A 21,184-nucleotide genomic window follows, 5' to 3' on the forward strand; every position below is an offset into this window, starting at 1 on the left:
CCGCCACCTAATTTTGCAGTTTCCTTTTCGTTTGGAACCATGGTCATTATAAGCCTAATTAAGTCCTTAGTGGATTTTGTGCACGTTGTTAAACTCTCGCTCATGCATGTTTTATATTAATGTTGCTCATTTTGTGGAATTGTAATTGTTATATCGTGCTTTTATTCTTTGTAAGCGTTGTCTTTGATTGGCGCGTGGAGGCCTTTGTTTCGGTCCCACATAGTTTGCCAAACGCTTTTTCATGGGATGTTTGAGTGTTCTGGTGCGTGAGTGTAGCATTGTTGCCTTCGTGGGGGCATTTTACCTCTACTTTTGTTTCGGCCCTAATTTTGTTCATTTTTGCCAAAGCATGCATGTAGTTGAGTTGCAGGTGAGTAAGAAGGCAAAAATCTTTTGCCTTGCCTAACTATTGTACAGTAAGCATAACCTTCGTATCCCCATTCGTGCCTTGTTAGTCTTAGTTTTGTTATTTTTCGTTTCGTTCGTTACTAGGGACTAGCAACGCTCAAGTTGGGGGATGTGATAAGCGCGTGATATCGTAGATATAAGTGCCTAAGTAGGACATATTAGCGCGTTAGAGGTGCGGTTTATTCCATTTTCCACTTGATGCCGTGCTTTGTCTTGTTTTTGTGTCTTTGTTAGTTTCGCAGGAAATAATGCTATTTTTGCGCCAAGTTTGGATTGCGAGGCCTTGAGGCCATGTCAGACGTTGCCATGGGAAGTCGTGACAGAGGCGTGAGGCGTCGGGTGCCAAAAAGTGCATGCAAGCACAAAATTCTCACTAATGTAGGCAGTAGGGCTACAGCTCAGAAGCGTAGCCCTACAGAATGCGCAGCGCCTGGAACAGAGCAACCTGTAGCCCTACAGCTCTGGGCTGTAGGGCTACCGAAGGCATTAGCATGGAAAATTTGTTTCGTGCCTTGTTTTAATTTCTGACTTTGCGGATTAATCTAAATATCTCCCTAAACTTTATTTTTAGGGTTTGAACATTATTTAGCAGCTTTTTCATATGTTTTTTTTCTTCCAAAACTCTTTTCTTTTGAAGTTTTCAAGTTTTGTTCAAGTACTTGCACTTCGGTAACTCGTATTAATTTCCGTCCTTCATTAAAGTTGTTCGTTGGAATTTATTTAATTTATTTCTTCTGTTTATTTCGTATTCGGAAGCATGTTTCAAATTAGGGTTTCTTTCGTTTCTTGCGCAATGATTAGTGAGTAGTCGTATAGGTAGGATTGCGGGGTGATTAGCACATCGTGGCTAGTTCGGGCACTGCTCCTTTTATCAAACAATGAAAGAAAAAACTATTTTAGATTGGAAAATACTTCCAGCGGACGAATCCGAGCATCGTCGGAGGCCATGTGAATGGGGAATGGGGGTCCAAAATTCATTCTTTGCTGTGCATGGGTATACGTCGACCATAGGGTCTCGCATCTTGCGGGATATCTTTTTCAATCTAAAATTAAACGTTTTTAAGAACTCCAAACAGAGCAGGTTAATCCGGACTAGTTTCAAGTGTTATGAACCCTACGACCATACCTCATTTTAGTTATCTGAAAAGTTCAATTATTTTGTAAGTTCTTTTAATCTTGACCAATCAACAATGGATGGCTACCTAAGAGCCCGTTAAATTAGTAACAACCCGAGTTTTTAATCAGCACACATCACCGTCTTTGTGGATTCGACTCTGGTCTTACCGGATATTGTGCTACGTCGGTCTCCGCCCTACGCTTGGGGCAACCCATTAATTTAGGACTAGCAAACCATCAAGCAGTTAACCAAGTAGTTAACTCCAAGTTTTTACAAATATATTTTGATTCGAAAACGACACGATTAAGCCGCAGAAATTCATATCCCACCACAAAATCTCATAATCTCGTAATTGGACACCAAAAAAATTGCACCTTGAACCACAAAAATTGCGCCAATTGATCCTCAAACACTTCAAAGCTCAGCTCAACCTGTTTGTAGCCCTAGTTGGCAATAACAAGATCGTAGGTGTGGCTATGATAATGTGGAGGCACGTCCTATTGAGACAGTTATTTCTATACAATAAAACCTCCAATTATCTCATTTGGAAGCTCATGATATACAAGGATAATACATTCCAATATCTAATTAAGTACTTTTCGGCATGATTGATCTTTTTGACAAGCTATGTAAAATGAAGAGTTCTGATCATATCACTAGGTCTACAGTGAGCTAGAAAAAGCTAAAACTAGACCAGTCCAATGATTTGGGTGACTAGAGAGGATCCAAACCCTTCGACATATTGGCACTATACCAAAAATTACTGAGAAATAATAAGATCACTAGACCCGTAGATATTGCGGCAAGAGCAAGATCCAGTGGTGATCCTCCTCCATCTACCCACGTGCACGAGCAAAGTACTGGATGGCACATCGTAGTTTTTTTTTTTGAAACATCAAAAAATTTATTAGGGATAAACTCGACAATGGGTACGTTGAGGAAAAAAGAAAGGGGAAAAAAAGAGGGAAAAGAGAGAAAAAAGAGAGATGGGGGGGGGGGGGGGCGGGGTGCGGGGGTGGGGCTTCCAACAAGAAGTTGAGAAGAGATAAACTCCAAACTACCGATACCAAATACACAAGATTTCTAGCCAAAAAACAATAAACTCGGCATTTCTTCCGTGTATTTGTTCCACTTTCTCAAAAAGAAAAAAGAAAGAAGATGATTAAAACTGCTCATGAAATTATTTAAATGGTTGGCAGGACGATGAATGAGGATTATTCAACAACATATTTTTGTCAAAAAAAAAAAAAAAAACTAGGTAATGAACGTTGATGATTATGAACTTGAATAGTTCAAATCAAGATGTTTTTCTCTTCTAACATATTTGAGGTCAGAATAACTGTGAAGAATGCTCAAGAATGAGATCAACAGCTATATTGAGTTTTACCTCTGCGAGACTTTCTATAGATATATTCCTAAACAAGCTCTTTGGGATCTGTTTCCACCATCCATGGAGGCCAGGCCTGTTGAAGTAGGAGTAAGGAAAACTGCTGTAGGAAAAAGGTAATGACAGAATAAGCTCTATCCGAAACAAAAAGTGTTTTACTTGTTCTTTATGAAACTGATTGTTCCTTCTGCAGCACGTTTTAGAAGAGCTTCCATTGCCTCAATCGAGATTCCTTCAGGCTGCATGGAGAGAATGAATATGTAATCTGAGAGGCGCTGGATAAAGTGTTCTGCAAATCAACTCTCTCGGTATTCGGAAGTTCAATATAGCAGTGTACATGAGCCAAGAAGTTTTGTTATCCAAGTTTGGCCGAAAGCCTTTCAAAAAGCCTGACTTAGTTTTTAGTCAAGCTGATGTCAAACGAGCTTTAATCAAGTCGATCACCAGCAGCTTGGTTTTTGTTTGTCATACACCATAAGATTTTTCGAGCTGATAAGCTTACCAGTTATCACAAGTTTATACACCATAAGTCCACTTTTATTTGTTGACAAGACCTTTTTGATACAAACGGATATGTATAGGTCCTTTTTATTAGACAAGCGGCATTTCCGTTTTTCTTTACAGAAAATTGGGCTAGAGTCCACAGTCTAGACTTATTGGGCCTTCTAGTCTGGGTAGTTCTTTTAACAGGCTGAGGATCCATTATACTAACTTGTATGCAGCCTTAGGTCCATTAATGGACCAAACTACCCTTAGTATATAAAGGCCAGATTTAAACTCTGAGAAGAGAGAAGAGAACTCTTCTCGCTGTCATTACTGTCGTGAATTTGGGGACGACCAAATTCACGATCCACCAAATTCACGATCAATGCTTCCTCTGTCTCGCTCTCATGGTTTCAATTGTTGAGCGCGCTCTCTCTCTCTCTCTCTCGTTTGGTTTGGTTTGTAGATTTAGGTTTGAATTGCTGTCGAAGGTTTCTCACTGTGATCTGACGAAGATTTCCCACTGCGATTGGAAGGTTTGAATTGTAGCCGAAGGTTTCTCACTGTGATCTGACGAAGGTCTCTCTCTCTCTCTCTCTCTCTCTCTCTCTCTCTCTCTCTCTCTCGTTTATTTGATAATCCAGTTTACAAGTCAGCTTTTGAGTGTGTGTGCATTTGTGCGGTTTGTGGACTGAATGGATAGAACAGATCTATGTCGACAATGATATTTTGTTTTTCATTTTTTTGGAGCAGATTAATAGGACAGATAATGATATTTGTTTACATTTTTTGCTTGCAGAGGGTGTTAAATTTGCAGTATGGAATCTTCTATTGTTCTTCTGTGCAAATATGGTTCAAAAACTCTTGTCGTATCAGTTAGAAGAGATTTCTGCTTTGACGATGTTGTCCGTAGTCTGGTTAAGAAGTGACCAGATTTGGAAACCTCTAGTTTTCAACTTTTGTATGCTGTAGGTGGACATGACAATTGCGTTCTAGATAATGATGCTGATTTTGTAAATATGTTCGCATTGGCTGGTGCGTATGGGGTTAGTTGCATTGATGTAGTTGTTGAAGTGCTTTCTTCTTGTGCTGATCATAATAATCGGAGTATTGTTGTTGAAAGTGTTGAATGTCGAAGAAGTTTTGAAGTTGGTCAAAGTAATACTATGCATGAAGTAGAAGAAGATCCACTTGAGAGGTTTTGTCAGCACCACGAGACTGTCCGTCTTTCTGCTGGTTGGGCTAAGTTGATTACTCATGTTGGCCAAGAGTTTAGAGGCGGAGTAAAAGAATTTAGGGATTGTCTGGCAATGTATGCTATTGAAGTCGGATTTGTATATAAGTTTTTGAAGAATGACAAGACTAGAGTAACGGCGGAATGTTCAAAAAACATACAGAATCTGGTTGTCAATGGTTTATTCATGCAACCATTGAGAGATCTAACGGTTTCTTTTGTATTAGGGAGTTTGAGAAGAATCACAGTTGTGTTGGTGTTTTTGCTAGTTCGAAGAATCCTCAGATGAGTTCAAAGTTGGTTGCAAAACAGATTAGGGAGGAAGTTCGAACTAAGACAAACTATGCACCAATAGAAGCAGTGAAATTTTTTGAGAAGTATTATGGGAGTAAAATCAGTTATCACCATGCTTGGTTTGGGGTTGAGAAGGCAGGTGATGAGCTGTATGGAGATTATGCATTGTCTTTTGACCTACTAAGGTGGTATGCTGAGGTAGCGAAGGAGAAAAACCCAGGAAGTGTTATTGATGTTGAGTATTGTGACAAAACTAATTGTTTTAGAAGGATTTTTGTAGCATTTGATGCGTGTATCAAAGGCTTCAATTACTGCCGTCCTTTGTTGGCGCTTGATGGGACTTTTTTGAAGGGGAGGTACATTGGAACCCTTTTCGGAGCTATAGGCAAAGATGGCGATCAAAGTTAGTTATTTTTATTTGTCTTCTTGTCTGTTCAATATTGGTTTTCTGTTTATGTTATGTTATTTGGAAGATTGGGAGACAAGTTTAATATAGATAACAACATCTATTGTTTTCTGTTGATATACAGTCATAGCAGATTAATAAATAAATACAGATAACGTTATATTTTCCCTTAGATTCTAAGATACAAAGGACTAATTTGCATTGATTATGTTATACCATGAATATATTAATGTAGATTAATGTTGCTTGTTGCTTTTTTTTTGGATTAGGACTGTTTCCAGTGGCTTTTGGCATTGCTGATTCTGAAACTGACGAGAATTGGCTTTGGTTTTTGAGAAAGTTGTCAACAATTCTATCATCTCGTCCAATAACATTCATAACAGATCATCATTCTGGGCTTTTGAAAGGTATTCCAGAGGTTTTTCCCAATGGATATCATGCGTATTGTTTGCAGCATCTGAAGTGTAATTTGAGGGACAAGTTTAAGGGCAGATTGTCTAATGGTTTTAGGGACAGAGTAGTCGAGTTATTTTTTTATTGCGCATATGCACCATCGATTTCTGATTATGAGGAAGCTTTTAAAGAACTCTGCAATGTTGGTGGTCCAAAAGCTAAGGATTTTGTTGAATCGTTGCCACTTGACAAGTGGGCAAATGCATATTTTGAAGGTAGAAGATATGGGGACATGTGTTCAAATCCAGCTGAGTCTTTCAACAAATGGATTTTGGAAGCCCGTCATTTGCCAATTTTGAATGCAATTGACACGATAAGGGTTAAACTAATGGAGCAAATGTGTGATAGAAGGCAACAGTCATGGAGGTGGAATGGCATCGTGTGTCCTGAAATGGATAAGAAGTTGGTCACAAGTTTCAACAAAGGTCGGTCGTGGACTGTGGCAAAGGCAAGTGAAGATGTTTTTGAAGTGTTCTCCCTTCCGACAGTTGTAGTTGATGTTCAGAGACGGACGTGCACATGTTGTCGATGGCAGTTGAACGGTTTTCCTTGTGTGCATGCAGTGACGGCTATTCAAAAGGTTGGCCTCCAAGTTTCAAACTACATAGATCCTTTTTACACCGTTGAAGCTTTCCGATTGTCGTATGAGAGTATGATAAATCCTATTCCCACTCTCGGAGCTCCAGAAGTGACAAAAGAGAACCGTGTAGTTCTTCCTCCTAAGACAAGAAGGCCACGTGGTAGACCTAAGGTTCAAAGAATTCGATCAAAGGGGGAGAAGGTGAGACAAATAAGGTGTGGGAGGTGTGGAAAGTTGGGAAACCACAATAGGAAGAGATGTAAAGAGGCAATTGAGTGAACTCGTTCTTAGGATATTGCTGAGTATTATTTGATTCGTTCGATTTGAACTTGTTCTTAGGATATTGATTGTTAGCATGATAGATAAGATTTTGTTGGTGTAATAAAGTGTACTAATTTTCACAGTTTTTCAGTCCTGTATATTTTGTTGCCAAAATACAGAGAACAGAATATGACAGATTTCATCATCTGTTTGCACATTCACATCAATGTTATGAACACAAATGTACGTATTTCAGTTTCCAAATCAGCAGCAACATACATATCCAGCAAATGTACCACTATTAATGTCATTTTTGGAAAGCATGGCAACTCAAGAAGCCAAGCCCAGAAAATGTGCGGCAAACAAGAAAAAAAATTGACATGGTTTCCTTGCTTTATGGCCTAGCCAAACAAAATATGACAGATTTCATCATCTGTTTGATAGATTTCATCATCTGTTTGCACATTCACATCAGTGTTATGAACACAAATGTACATATTTCAGTTTCCAAATCAGCAGCAGCATAGGGATCCAGCAAATGTACCAATATTAATGTCATTTTTGGAAAGCATGGCAACTCAAGAAGCCAAGCCCAGAAAATGTGCAGCAAACAAGGGAAAAAATTGACAGGGTTTCCTTGCTTTATGGCCTAGCCTGACGCCTTGCGTCTCAAACTAATAAAAACAGCAACAAACAACAGTGTATATCAGCCTACTCCGGGCATTTCTCATCCTAAATTACCATTCACAATAGAAATTAACAAATAAACCCACACCGGGCCTTTTAGTCATCACAATTAACAATCATAGCCAACAACCACAATCAACAATCATAGCCAAAATGAAAGTTTTATGTAACTATCAAAATCCAGATTGTCACCAGTTACAAACTGTCAAACGAATCACTTCCAAACTGTCAAACCAACAACCTATACACTGTTCTGCCATCTACAAAGTGTTAAACCAACCACTAACACATTTGTCAAATGAATCACTTACAAACTATCAAACCAACAAGTTATACACTGCTCTGCCATCTACAAAGTGTTCTGCCATCTACAAAGTGTTAAACCAACCACTAACACATTTTGTATTCCTAAACAAAAGAGGAGAATTTGCTCCTAAACCAATGCTGAATCTAGATTTCTCTACTGATCAGAAGTAAAATCATGAGCTAGTTTTTTGTCTTGCCACTTTTCTTTCGTCCATGATCTTGGCTCATCATGTAAAATCTTGTGGACCAAATGCACTCTAAAAGCTGAAATATCTTCTTTTTCAAGCTTTTGTGGTATTTCTTCAAGCTCTGCAATCTTTTTGATGACATAACAAACAACAGGTCCACAATCAACCCTGCATATATTCAACAGATAGAGTTTAGTAAATTGCAATAGATGTCGTCATATGCTTAACTATGGAAAGTTTGATTGAAGCTTACGAAGCAATATTCTGTTGTGGTGCTTCTTGCACTGTTCTTAGTTGAGCACCATCTTTAAAGATTGACTCTATGGGAGTTAGCAAGTTGAATTGTGACTGATTACTCCTTCTTTCTTCCAATTCCTTCATGAATTTCTCAACAGCATCTTTCTATTTTTTCAAAGTAAATTTTTTATGTTGCAGTCATTGATTATAAGCGATTAAATAAGCAAATAAGAGAGAGGTGAATGTTTTTTACCACTATTGCAGCATCTTTAAGGTAAGGGTCACTTGATTTCTCCTTCTTTCTTGGTTTCAATGAATTATAATGCTTCCATTCCTGCTCTTGCATATCATAAACAAGCAGAGTCCAATGGTATGGACTGTTTTTGTTCGTCTTATTTCCTGAAGAGTTCATCGGGAAAACAAGGTACCGAAAGTAATCTAAGCTCCTGTCATGTAATTCGTCGTAGAGTTGTTCAAGTTTGCTATCAAGGAGGTACTTTTTGGGGGACTGGTTTGCCATTTTGATAAGTGTCTGTGGGAATAAAGTATGTTAGTTAGATAAACACAAACATATGTGAAAATCTGCATTTCTGGTATAGCACAGACATGAACAAATAATGACATCAAAACAGTGTGAACATAACAGTGTTTTGTTGTGGGCAAAGGGCAATGTACTTACCCAGCAGGTGGACGTGAAGAACACACTGTTTCCTTGCATCAGTCGTTTAACTTCCTGCTCCATTTTCAGCATTGATGTGTACCCGTCTATTACCTCGTTGCCCATGTCTAGTTCATCCAAAAGCTTTATTATTGATTTGAAAGTTATGGTATAACTTGTTTCATTGTCTGTCCAGACTTCTTCACTGTGATGTCAAAAGGAAAGAATTATACAAAGAGAATGAAATAAGTGTATCTTTACTTACTTCACATGCCCCTGGTTTAGGTCATAAAACAGATTCAACAACGCTTTGTCTTCTTCTTCCAGCCATTCACCCAATTTTGTTTTTTCAACTTTCCATTTTGGTATCACATCATCCATCTCCTCCTGTTTACTCTTCTTTACCTTCTTCAGGTCTTCATAGACAAAACCATCCTCACTCTTCTCTATTCTTGTCTCTTTTTTCACATTCTGTACAAGAGATGAAGGGTCCACCTGTTTTCTCTTTTTCTTGGTTGGTTTTGGACTGTTTTCAGCTAGTACACCTGTGAAAGCTTCAATAGTTGTCCTTTCCACTTCTTCATCCGGTACCATTTGATGCTCAGGACCACATTCTTCTTCTTTTTCTTCTTCTTCTTCCTCCCCTTCATCTTTACCCTCTGCATCTTTCTCCACACTTTCACTTGTCTATTTTCCAAATAAAGAAATAAGATTAGGTTATCTGTGTGGTTTTGTGGAAAGATAAAGGGAAAAAAAAACAGGAAGCATATAACCTAAGATGTGTTTTAGAAATAAGATTAGGTTATATTACCTTGAATTGTTGGGTAATAATATGTGTCTCTATGTCGTCAATGGTTCCCTCTGCTCTTTCTAGCTTTTCAGCTATAATGTCGTTCTCTACGTGCACGTTGCAGATATCAACTTCCTTATGCTCAACCTCTTTCACAAAAAAATCCCTCTCAACATGAGCAGTCTCCACTTCAAAATTGAGTTCAGCAACTGTTTCCTCATATGTCTCGTCTTGAAGCTTTGAAATTATTTTCTGAAGCTGGGCAATTGTAGTATCTTTTTGCTCATTCTCCTCGGTCAACCTTTTGATTTGCTCATTCTCCTCGGTCAACCTTTTGATTTTTTCTCGGAGGATTTCATTTTCTTTTTGAAGCTCTGTATTTGCATCATCATGGTCTGGGTCATCACCATCTTCTGGCTTCACATGATCATCTTCTGGCACCTCAACAAATCCGAGCATCTCTTTCTCCAATTCCGTTGCCTCCAACTTTGAGTCGTTCACGATTAACGGATCAAGAACATCCAACGGGTTATTTGCCAAACCAACACTAAGGTCGGTAAGCCTCCACTTGACGAACCTCGGGAAGTTTGTTGGATCTCCTTGGCTTACCAATTTCACGTGCTCACAGAACCAATACTGTATTTCATGAAAAATACAAATTAGTTTAAATACACAAAATAGGCAGAAGACCAATGATATCCACATCTTCTAGTATACATGTAGGCAGATTATGAAAGATAACCACATCTTCCAGTATATATATAGGCAGTTTATCATAGACAAAAAGTTGATATCATAAGAGGGTAGAATTTTACCAGGAGCCCTGATATGCAGCCCCCGGTTGATGCCGGTGTTTCCATATTGTCGTTCAGTTGCCTTATGAGCTCATCCGTAAAGAATGTTGCCCAGTCATAGGAGCTGATCTTATCCAAGTCTTCAATGAACTCGATTAAATTCCAGCTCACCCTTGAAGTTGTGCTTGGGAGAAACACTGTCGAGATAAGATACAGTGTTAGCACACGTGCTACGTCGTTTGCACTTTCTTCATCCTTTTTCTTCACAGCTTTTTGGAAGTATTCTTTCAGACTTGAATTCGTCATTATCCTACCTCCTCGAACACAGATTTCATTAGCAAACCTTGTTTCTGGCATCCTCGGTTTTGTTGTTGGTTTAATTCGGTTGGGCCCATACGGGATGCCGAATACAAGTGCAAACTCTTGTGCTGTTTTCTTGACTGATTTAGTTCCTAGGTTGAACCTCCCTCCCAATCCCTCATATCGTCTTATCAGCGAAAGAGCATGCAGGTCGCTTTTCCTCAGGTACGCCTAAGTCAAGCTCTCATCAACCAGAGCAAATATAAGATTAGCAAATGGCGTTTTTCTTATCTTCTCTTTCTGGAGCGTTGTGAAATTTATGTCCTTCAAGAGTTTCACAAAACTTTGAAAACTCTACCTGTGTGAAATTTGAACAAAATAACAGGAAGATGTTGGTATAGGACAGATGTCATTATTTTATATGAATGTTGCCAACAAAACAGACAAATGTCGAAATTTTTAGATTACCTGTACTGAATTTGTTTAGGCTTAGGTTTAACCTCTTTCTTGACCTCTTTCTTCTGCGTCTTCACTGCTGTCCTTTTTGCCACTTGCCTCTGTTGCTTCTGTTTCTGAATACGCTTCCGTAGAATAGGACCGCGCGTCTTTGGACTGCACCTGCATAAGTTTCAAATTTTTATTCAGTATATGAATGGATACAAATATGCAAATTATCACAAAGTAATTTGCAAATTTTATTCAGTATTTGAATGGATTCAGTAACCATATGTTGTAGTATTCTAGTCATAAACCATACCTAGATTTGTGATGGGCAGCCTTTTTCTTTGGCTTGTGAAGATCTTCTTCTTCTTCTTCTTCTTTGTAATCTTCATCATCATCATCATCAGTATCTTCTTTTTCTTCTTCTTCCTCTTTTTGTTCTTCTTCTTCTTCCTGTTCTTCTTCTTCCTCTTCTTCCTCTTTTTCTTCTTGTATCTTATTCTTCTTGTTGTCCTTCTTCTTCACATTGTCCTTCTCTTTCTTGTCATTCTTCTTCCGTTTAATAGGGCTAAGTCGCTTCGTCTTTGGACTAGACCTGCATGAGTTTCAAAGTTTTTGGTCAGTATATGAATGAATACATATATGCAGATTATCACAAAGTAACCATATGTTGTAGTATGACAGATTTCATCATCTGTAGTATTCTAGTCATAAACCATACCTAGATTTTTGATTGGCTTCCTTTTTCGTTGGCTTGTGAACTTGTTCTTCTTGTTCTTATTCTTTTTCCTCATCCTCATCCTCTTCTTCTTGTATATTCTTCTTTTTGTCCTTCTCTTTATTGTTGTTTTTCTTCTGTTTAACAGGGCTAATTCCCTTTTTCTTGTCATTCTTCTTCTCTTTCTTGTCCATTTTATGAGAATCTCTCTCTTCTTGTGTGACAGATCTTGTCATTCGCTTTGTTGGACTCTGTTTAACTTCATCTTCTTCATCTTCTATTGTTCTTGTTCTCTTTTGAGAGGTAGGCTGTTTAACTTCATCTTTTTCTGCTTCATCTTCTTCATCTTCTATTGTTCTTGTTCTCTTTCGAGAGGCAGGCTGTTTAACTTCATCTTTTTCTGCTATCTTTTTTGGACTTTGTACTGCTGTTTTTTTCCGTGGTGTCTTCTTCATTCTCATCCTCTCTGGAGGCATAATAACTTGCAATGGTTTCAGAGTATTTACTACAAGTACCAATTCTTTATTTGTAGAGTTCTTTGTTTTCACCATTTCCTATAACAAAACAGCAGAAAATTTGAACAAAATCACCGGATGATGTTGTTATATGTAAGAATATTCAAATCTGGTATAGCACAGAGATGAACAAATAATGACATCTGCCAACTTGTGTTCTATGGATGTTTCTTAATAAAACGGACAAGAGAGACATCAGTCAACTTGTGTTTTATGGTTGTTCCTCAATAAAACAGACAAATGTCGTTATCATTCTGGATTCAGTGCTATGAGTACCAATACACTAAAAATGGACAACAAACGCAAAGTATGCAACAGATAACAACATTTGTCAAGTGATTTGTAAGAACAAATAAAATGCAGAGTACTGATCTTGCAAAGGAGAAAATTACAAAGAAGCTCTAACCAATGGCTACAAATCCTAAATAAACCATAACCAGTAGCAAAGAAACCCTAACCAATGGACTACAAACGCAGAGTATGCAACAGATGACAACATTTGTCATGTGATTTGTAAGAACAAAAAAAATGCAGAGTACTGATCTTGCAAAATTACAAAGAAGCTCTAACCAATGGACTACAAACCCTAAATAAACCATAACCAGTAGCAAAGAAACCCTAACCAATGGACTACAAACGTAGAGTATGCAACAGATAACAACATTTGTCAAGTGATTTGTAAGAACAAACAAAATGCAGAGTACTGATCTTGCAAAAGAGAAAATTACAAAGAAGCTCTAACCAATGGATTACAAACCCTAAATAAACCATAATCAGTAGCAAAGAAACCCTAACCAATGGACTACAAACGCAGAGTATGCAACAGATGACAACATTTGTCAAGTGATTTGTAAGAACAAACAAAATGCAGAGTACTGATCTTGCAAAAGAGAAAATTACAAAGGAGAAGCTCTAACCAATGGACTACAAACCCTAAATAAAACATAATCTGTAGCAAAGAAACAAAACGTAAATGTGTAGTCCTTAAATGTGGAACGAAACCTAAATTTTTTGGAAGAAAGCAGTTCGTAGCCCCTAAATGTGTAGAAACAGAGAAACAAAACGTAAATGTGCAGAACAAAACCATTACAAAACGTAAATTTGCAGAACGAACCAGTCAAAGGATGATGCTTACAACGACGTTGAAGGGGAAGACGACGACGACAACGGCAACGACGACTGTGGCAGGCGACGAAGGATGGCGACGATGACAACGGCAACGACGATGATCGTGAACCGTTCTCTCTCTCTCTGTTCTTTTGGAAACGTTTTTGATCGAATAGAGTGGGGAAAAGTGTGCCCGCTTTTGTTTCAAAACAAGGTTATATTTGGAAACCGGGTCCAATTGTCTTGGTGGCAGTACGAAAATTATTCATGTCCTTATTACAGTATTAGTCCCTATACTATGGACCTCTGGCCGAAGCTCTCTTTTCTTTATTACCTTTCTGTGTTCTTTAACATATTACATATCCATCCCAAAAAAAAAGCAGATGGCCGCTTGTGGATCCGATTTTAGAAAATGAATGAGGTTCCAAATGTATTAACTATTAAACCTTGTCTCAATGATGTAAGTTGCCAATCTCAGAACGAGCTTTTATAGTGCGAACACCAAGTTGAGCTCGAGTAGTTTTGCTCATTCTAAAAACTATAGTTCATGAGACATACCTCTTCTGGAAACCAAACTCCTGCTTGCGTGCTTCCTTTCAAGAATAGCAATAGCAAATGCAACTGTGGCAGCTCCCACTGATCTGCAAGAGGGGTTTTATTAAACGGATAATTAGCACAATGAGATAGGTTTCGATAACCAGTAACAAGATGATAATTTCCAATGTTATAACTTACACACAGAGAGAGAGATCAGAGAGAGTCGTCTGTGACTAAATAAAGCTAATGTACGTCTGGCGCCCATCTGAACACTCCAAATCAACCTGTCCATATGTAAATGAGGATGTAAAAAACATTTTCATTAGAAAATGAATTGTCCACCAAAAAGAAAACGAAGACAACGGTACTGTATCTGTTTAAGAACTTACGCAGTATCATACCCTCAATGAAACACGCTCTCCAGCTAGCAATTCCATCAATGCTCGGACCACAGGGCCGGTCAAATAGTTCAACCAACTTGTGAACTTTACTCCTGTCTCTAAGAAATTCCTGCAGGACTAGCCCAAAATTAGAAAGGCCAATATTCAACCACAGTAGATCATACATATGGCATTTGTCATATTGATAATGAAGTGTAAATCAGTAGAACTTTGTTTTTAAATTCCCATGCACTTTTAAAACTTGTTTGGATGGACAATACTTCTATTCTGCAGAGCAATTCATCAGGAAGAGATTTACAGTCAACAAGTACATTAAGCTAACTCCAAACAACCGTTCTGCATCCACCGTGATGGACTAATGGTATGCTAACTCCGTAATGGATAGCTTACTCCGACAAAAGCTGTTACTCGTAGTAACTAAGTTATCTCGCTGAATGTCGCTGCGCTTGTCACTTTCTAATTTCTTTAACTTGTTTAGTAGTTACGGGATTTACGAACCTTTTCCAATAATTCAAAGAGAATTCTTAGACCTACGAAGCAAGGAAAACAAGTGTATGAGACATAACCGAGTTGAACGAAAACGATGATAAGAACGTAAAATCATACCACTGGTAGAAGATTAGTCATCTCGCTACCATTCCCCAATTCCAGTAAAATGGTGCCGTTCCAAATCGAGCACTAACAGTAGGTACTCCTTGGATCTCATGAGCACTTCTCACCTCCAGTAAATGGTGCAGTTCCAAATCGAGCACTTACATTTTTTCTTACTTGTACTATGTTTTTATTTTTTAAAATTCAATATATAGTAAGTGGGCAACCAAGCTCGGGATCGGGGCTTGGGGAACCCAAACATCGGGGCAGACACTTACTTATACTATTATTAATCTTTTTCTTTCTTTCATTCGTTAAACCTAATCTACTCAACCAATTACTGGGACTAGCTCAGTTGGTCAGTACTCTTGCATCCTATTAGGAGGTCAAGAGTTCGAGTTTTCTCACTTGTGTGTGGGTGTTTTTTCCTTTGTATTTATTGAGGTTATTTCTTTCTTTAATGGGGATTGGAGTTAAGTATGGTTCATAGTAATTGTGGTCCCTTTAATGGGCTTATTTATCCTGTTGGTCGGTTTAGTTGTTGGATTTGGTTATATCGTGGACTCTCACACAACGGATGTAGTATCCTGTGATTTGTACTTTGTACTTCATACATGATGTAATGATCTCTCCTACCGATAGACAAATAAAAAAAAAACTTAATCTTCTAGAAGACTTGGGGAGGTGGATGAGTGCTTACGGAAATCGAAACGGGCTAGTGTTTAATTTGTACCAAATTGTACAAAGAAAGCTGCTACACACACAAACAAAAGCGCACAGATTTTGCACATATTTTTTTGGGGCCCACCACGGGTTGCACACAAATGATCTGAGTCATTCATTAAATGTAAAATACTTTTTCAAGGGTTACCAAGACAAATTAGCTCAATCCGATACCTACAATATCTTGATCTAATCATCTAACTTTCCATTGAGATTTTAGAATAATAAAAAGTTAAATGATTGGATCAAGCACTTATAAGTATTGGATTGAACTGATTTTTCACAGAGACTCTTGAAAATGTGTTTTACATTTAATGAATGGCTTGAATTATTTGTGTAGGACCCGTAGTAGGCCTCACAAAAAAATCTGTGCACAATCTGTGCACAAAATGTCTGTGTGGATAGACCTTTGGTTGTACAAAAGGATATTGTACACATCCCGAGTCGAAGTTCTCTCATGTGATGATTTCTCATGCGACGCAAAACGGGAGTCACCACAATCTTATTTTACGATCCAAACCGTTCATAAAATAGGTCTTGATGTGTTCAACGTCCACACCCAAAAATCAAGTTGATCAGAGATCAGTAAAAAATTGGTCGAATCATATTTGTTTGAAGAAAAATACACGGTCAGTGTCTGACAGACTTTCTTTCCTTGTGACAACTATGATTTGTTCAACTAAATACCGTTGTCCGATGAACTTGATTTTTTGTAGGGACGTTAAATACATCGAGACTTACAAAAATAAATTGCTCGAATCGTCAAGTGAACCCATGCTCAGTTCCATTTTGCGTCACATGAGGAATCATCACATGAGATAAACTAACTTCGAGTCATGAGAGAGAATCATTCTTGGGTAATGTGGGTTTAGTAAGTTGTAAATTCAAAACATCGCGACTTATAAGAAGTGCTCTAAATTTTCATACAGAATGATATGTATAGTTTGCAGTTGATTTATTACAAACTAAATTAAACATCGATCCACTATATATGCCATATATTATTAATCAAATTAAACATTTTGTTACAGGACCAGGCGTCCATGCCACTACTAAATATAGCGCATATGTTCAAAAAAAATATTTATCGTATGCTTATTGAAAAAAATATTTAGGTGCCTCGGTGTGGTCAATCAAACAAAATTTCATTGTAATCTGAACTGTTCAACTTTATAAAAGATACTTGACAACAAGATCTACTATTAGGTAAAAAAAGTAATACTTGATATCTCAAGACCCCAGAGGAAAGAACATGGCAAGGAGTATTAAATCTCCATCTCTTATTTCCTTTGTAGGCACATAGAAGCCTAAATTTATTATTCATTAATAAAAATACAATTATCCTTCTTGACATTATTTCTTATTCGTCCTCGTATTTTCCTCTTAATGTCTGGCTATAACTCACAACTATATATCTTAGTTGAAAGAAAGCTGGTATTTGGGCTGCTTGTTGGGAAAGAAAACCCCAAAATGCTTCTCACTCTCTGCTCCAATCTTCTGATTCTCATTAAACATGGCAAACAAATAAGTCTCAATAGCTTTCCCAGGCCTCTTGGGAGTCCCACTCCCTCCTTTCACATGATTGATAAGGTTCCTATAATAAGTCCCTGCATTCTCCACAGAAGCATCATTGCCACACGAGAAGGCCATCCACTCTCTGACACCATGATGTCCACGTTGGGTCCACCCGCCTTCTCTACGGCAGAGTAGGCGGTGTCCAACATGGCATCGAAAAGGTTCCTGTATTGATTCTGACCGTCCTGTTGGAAGCCTCCTGTTGTTGTGAAAAGGGCATACGGTAGAGGCACGTTTTGGGGATCACCGATGTGGCTGAAGTAAGGGTATATGTTGAAGAGTAGCGGGTTGTTGGTGTTCTTTAGGAAGTTGATGATCGGTCCCATGAATGACCTTGAGGCACCATCGAAAGAGCCCTTACTAGGTGGGAACGAGTTGCTTACGAGTACTGGGTATGTGGCAGTGGAAACCTGTTAGGGATTTAGACATTGAATGATTTAGAGTCTATTATACAGAGAGACGAACACATAAATCGATTAGCAATTAACAAAAATCTTAGGATAAGATTCAAGAAATACAACGGGTACACATGTCCGGACATAAATGGATTCAGAACCATTTGATGTGTTGACTTTCCACATGCATTGTGTAGGACGTGCACCAAATGATTCCGAACACATGTTAGATTGGACCGTGTATGAATATTTGTGTCCCCTAGCATTGTTAAAATGTTATATCAAGTAGAGAACCTTGATTTGGTCCTTCAAGCCAGCTGAGGCAATTGCATCGTAGATCTTTGACATGGCAAGGAGCACAAACGGAGCAAGGTGAGCCGTTTCACCGCCGTTGGGATTGACCTCATTCCCAATGGATATGATCCGGAACTTGACGTCTAGATAATAGTTCAGGACATTGTCCTGAACCCACTTTGCTGCAGCAGGAGTGCTTAGCCTCGAAACCTCGCATTCGAATAAGGTTGAAAATCCCAAGCGTAGGGCTAGATCATCGATAGCATAATAACCGGAAAGTCCGGAATCGTACCCACAGAGAATCGAAAATAGCTTAATCGGATTGTAGGTTTAATATGGTGGATTGCAGCGTTTAAGACGGCCAACTTGGTTTTACTTTGAAAGGTGAAAATACCAAAGAAAATGACTAGGAAAGTGCTTTGTAAACTAAAAGAGGCAAGTCTAGGGATCATCTATCCCTTAACAAAGGCCGTATTAATTCTCGAATATAACTCAAGTGATAGTCACGACCGCGCGCTCACACTTGGAGGATTTAGCTTTAACGACTACGATTATCAAAAGATGTGATTAAACGAAACTAAACTACCCTATTTTTGCTAATGTATCTAACACATAGGAGGCCACGAGCCCTCAATATGTCACTTGCCAAGACCGCTTGACTAAACTACATATCAAGGGGTTAACACCCCTCGCTTAGACCAAAATGTGGCTAAGTTAATTCGATTCCGAAAACCATATTTTTAAGCCCGGGAGTTCAAGAACCAAATAACAACCTAAGTCATCGGGAAAGATTAGCCCAAGACTTAGAGCATCTCCAATAGCCTCGCCATTTCCCTTTTTTCTATACTTTGGATAGCCTAATAAAAAAAACCCATGTCCAGCAGCCTCGTTAGATGCTCGGTATTTAGCCTCTGTGCTACAGTAGCACGCTGCCCTTGGCGAGATTTTTTACACTCGCTTCCAATATTATACAATTTCCAGGCCAGATCCGCAACTCTCTCTCTCTCTCTCTCTCTCGCAAAGCAACTGTTGGAAGCCATTGTTGCTCACAACCATGGTCTCTTGCAACTTGAAATTGGGTGCCCGTCTTCCTAGCCCTATCTCTCTTTAGGTTTGTGTTTTATGATTTTTCATATATTGTCGAGATTAAAGAAATCGGCTTTGGTGGAATTTTTTTGTTGAAGGAGATCTTCTATTGAAGAGTTCTTCTTGGCTGGGTTTCTCTATTTCTACTCCAACCTTTCCGTCTCTTCTCTCTCACATTTGGTTTTCGATTTTTACTTAAAAAAGAATAATAAAGAATTAAAATCGGGGTTTTTGATTCAGCTCTGGTTCAACTTCGGTCGGAACCGGCGAGCTGTATGTCGCCTTCGGCGTACTTCTCTCTCTCTCTCTCTCAGTTTTGGTTCAGTTTGAGGTTGATTTGTGGGATGTTGCATTTTTCGATTTCATCTGCGGCTAGGGTTCATGAATTAAAAATTGGTAATTGGGATTTGAGTAGCCCAATTGCTTAGGCTGTTGGGAGGTTTATACTTGTAAGGGCTAGCTAAACTAACATTTTGGCCTTTTGGATAGTTTCTTTGCCTAGAATTGGCTTGAGCCTATTGGAGATGTTCTTAGCCAAAAGACTACTCAACCATAGCTAAAAGACTAGACATGGTAAGAAAATTGAGCGAAAGATTTAACCGAACAAAAAATAAATAAACTTGATTTATGCAAAGATCTAAAGCATAGCTACAACATTAATAAACGAGAAATTAACATAAGACAAATACTTACTTGAGTTTTTGAAGAAATTAACCTAGAAAGCTTGAAGAACATCAATGGAGATTTCCTAGAAAGCAAGAAAGACTTAGGTCTAAAATCTAACTAATGGCCATCTTTTGTATAAAAGGCATACAAGCCTATTTATAGGGCTTGCAAAATATCCCTTACAAAAGACCAAAAGGTCCCTAAAATATCCTTAAAACATTCCATAAGTGGAAACTTTCCATAAATGGAAGGTTGGAAAGTTAACCAAAAATCTGCAGATTTCCTAGGCTGTACCGGTACTGGAAATGCCTCAGTACCAGTACAAGGCCTTCAAACGGGCTAGAAAAATTGAACTTTGGACATCATGTACTGGTACTGGGAATTGGCCAGTACTGGTACAAGCTTGACAGATTTTTTGGACAACTTCGCGGGCTCGCTCCAGACACTCCCGAACTCGGATTTAGGTGTTCTTTGGATCATTGGAAAGCTTGTCGAGTCTACTTTCTAACCCAAGTGGTTTGGATCAAAAGTAGTTTGTACATCAAAAATTATGACGATTCTACCCTCAGCTGATTGGAAGATGAATTGCTTTAGTAAAATCCTCACATGTCCTTCAATTCCTTTGACCCTTGGGTGACCCGAACAACGTCCAAAACACATTTTCATGACTTTTCGGGCACCACCACGGGGTGGCACGTGGCATTGAGTACTTGGTTACATCCGGAGCATTCCTTGGCGTTCAAACGCGCCTTATTTATACGAATTACCTGAAATACACCAAAACCTACCTTACGTGCAAATATATCGCTATAAAAGCTAAATAAACGCAAGATAAAATAACATAAAACGGGACTAGTCTCACCAAATATCTACAATATTGGGTGCTCATCTGGGAGCGTCGTTTGCGAGACGCTCGAGATCGCTGTTAGGGACATCAAGTATCAATTCTATGTTGGATCCCCTGAGGGCTTGGAGAGCTTGTGAGACTGGATAGTACGATCTCATTCTTCGGATGCCGTTTGATTTGTAGAGGTTAACTACTTCTTGATCGGACAGTAGATTTTTGCCCAGTCCTCCGTAGCACACCCCTACTTGTGCATCTGCATGCATTCAATCAATTTAATTTAGCCAGTATATGTATGGTGGGTTTATCACTCAGGAAAATCGATATGTTTCTAGCAGATTTATGTGCATAGATCCGGATACAGATTATTTGCACAGGTTGCGTTCGGATTTCTTTACATAAATCTGTGTACCTAACATTGCTTTGTATATAAACGGGAGAAATCAAGCAATGATATGTTAATTAGGATTAAGTTTGATAACATTCAAGATAGGGCTCTTTATCCAAATGTTTGAACAAAATTTCTTTTAAAAAAGAAGAAGATAGATCGATTCCAAAAAGAGAACTTACTCGTATTGGACATATTATTACAAAAATTCAAAAGTTACCTCATATTAGACCCTTTTTCTTTTTTTCCCTTTGGGTTAATTTGGACTCTGTATTTGATCTACTTCTTTTGGTTTAACTTTTTTTTTTTCTCTAGGTATC

The 21,184-nt window shown here is 38.4% G+C and overlaps 1 protein-coding gene and 1 pseudogene across 1 annotated transcript; both read right to left on the reverse strand.

Moving 5' to 3' along the window:
• The window catches only part of LOC131336221 (glucan endo-1,3-beta-glucosidase-like), a 34,004-nt pseudogene extending 13,233 nt beyond the window's left edge, over positions 1-20,771 (reverse strand).
• LOC131331320 (uncharacterized) lies at positions 7,758-10,928 on the reverse strand. Its single transcript, XM_058365208.1, has 7 exons — positions 10,305-10,928; positions 9,511-10,125; positions 8,965-9,386; positions 8,721-8,904; positions 8,295-8,573; positions 8,058-8,206; positions 7,758-7,972 (listed from the first exon to the last, which is right to left on the reverse strand). The coding sequence occupies exons 1-7, from the start codon at positions 10,638-10,640 to the stop codon at positions 7,771-7,773; spliced, it is 2,187 nt and encodes a 728-aa protein (XP_058221191.1). The 5' UTR covers positions 10,641-10,928; the 3' UTR covers positions 7,758-7,770.
• Positions 20,772-21,184: the final 413 nt, after the last annotated feature.

The sequence above is a fragment of the Rhododendron vialii genome, chromosome 1a (assembly GCF_030253575.1).
Source record: "Rhododendron vialii isolate Sample 1 chromosome 1a, ASM3025357v1".
NCBI lineage: Eukaryota > Viridiplantae > Streptophyta > Magnoliopsida > Ericales > Ericaceae > Rhododendron > Rhododendron vialii.

Coding starts and splice junctions, on each gene's coding strand:
- LOC131331320 (XM_058365208.1), bottom strand. CDS start 10,640: ATGCCAGAAACAAGGTTTGCTAATGAAATCTGTGTTCGAGGAGGTAGG. Junction 10,126..10,304: donor GCTGCATATCAGGGCTCCTG/GTAAAATTCTAC, acceptor CATGAAATACAG/TATTGGTTCTGTGAGCACGT. Junction 8,574..8,720: donor TCTTCACGTCCACCTGCTGG/GTAAGTACATTG, acceptor TTATTCCCACAG/ACACTTATCAAAATGGCAAA.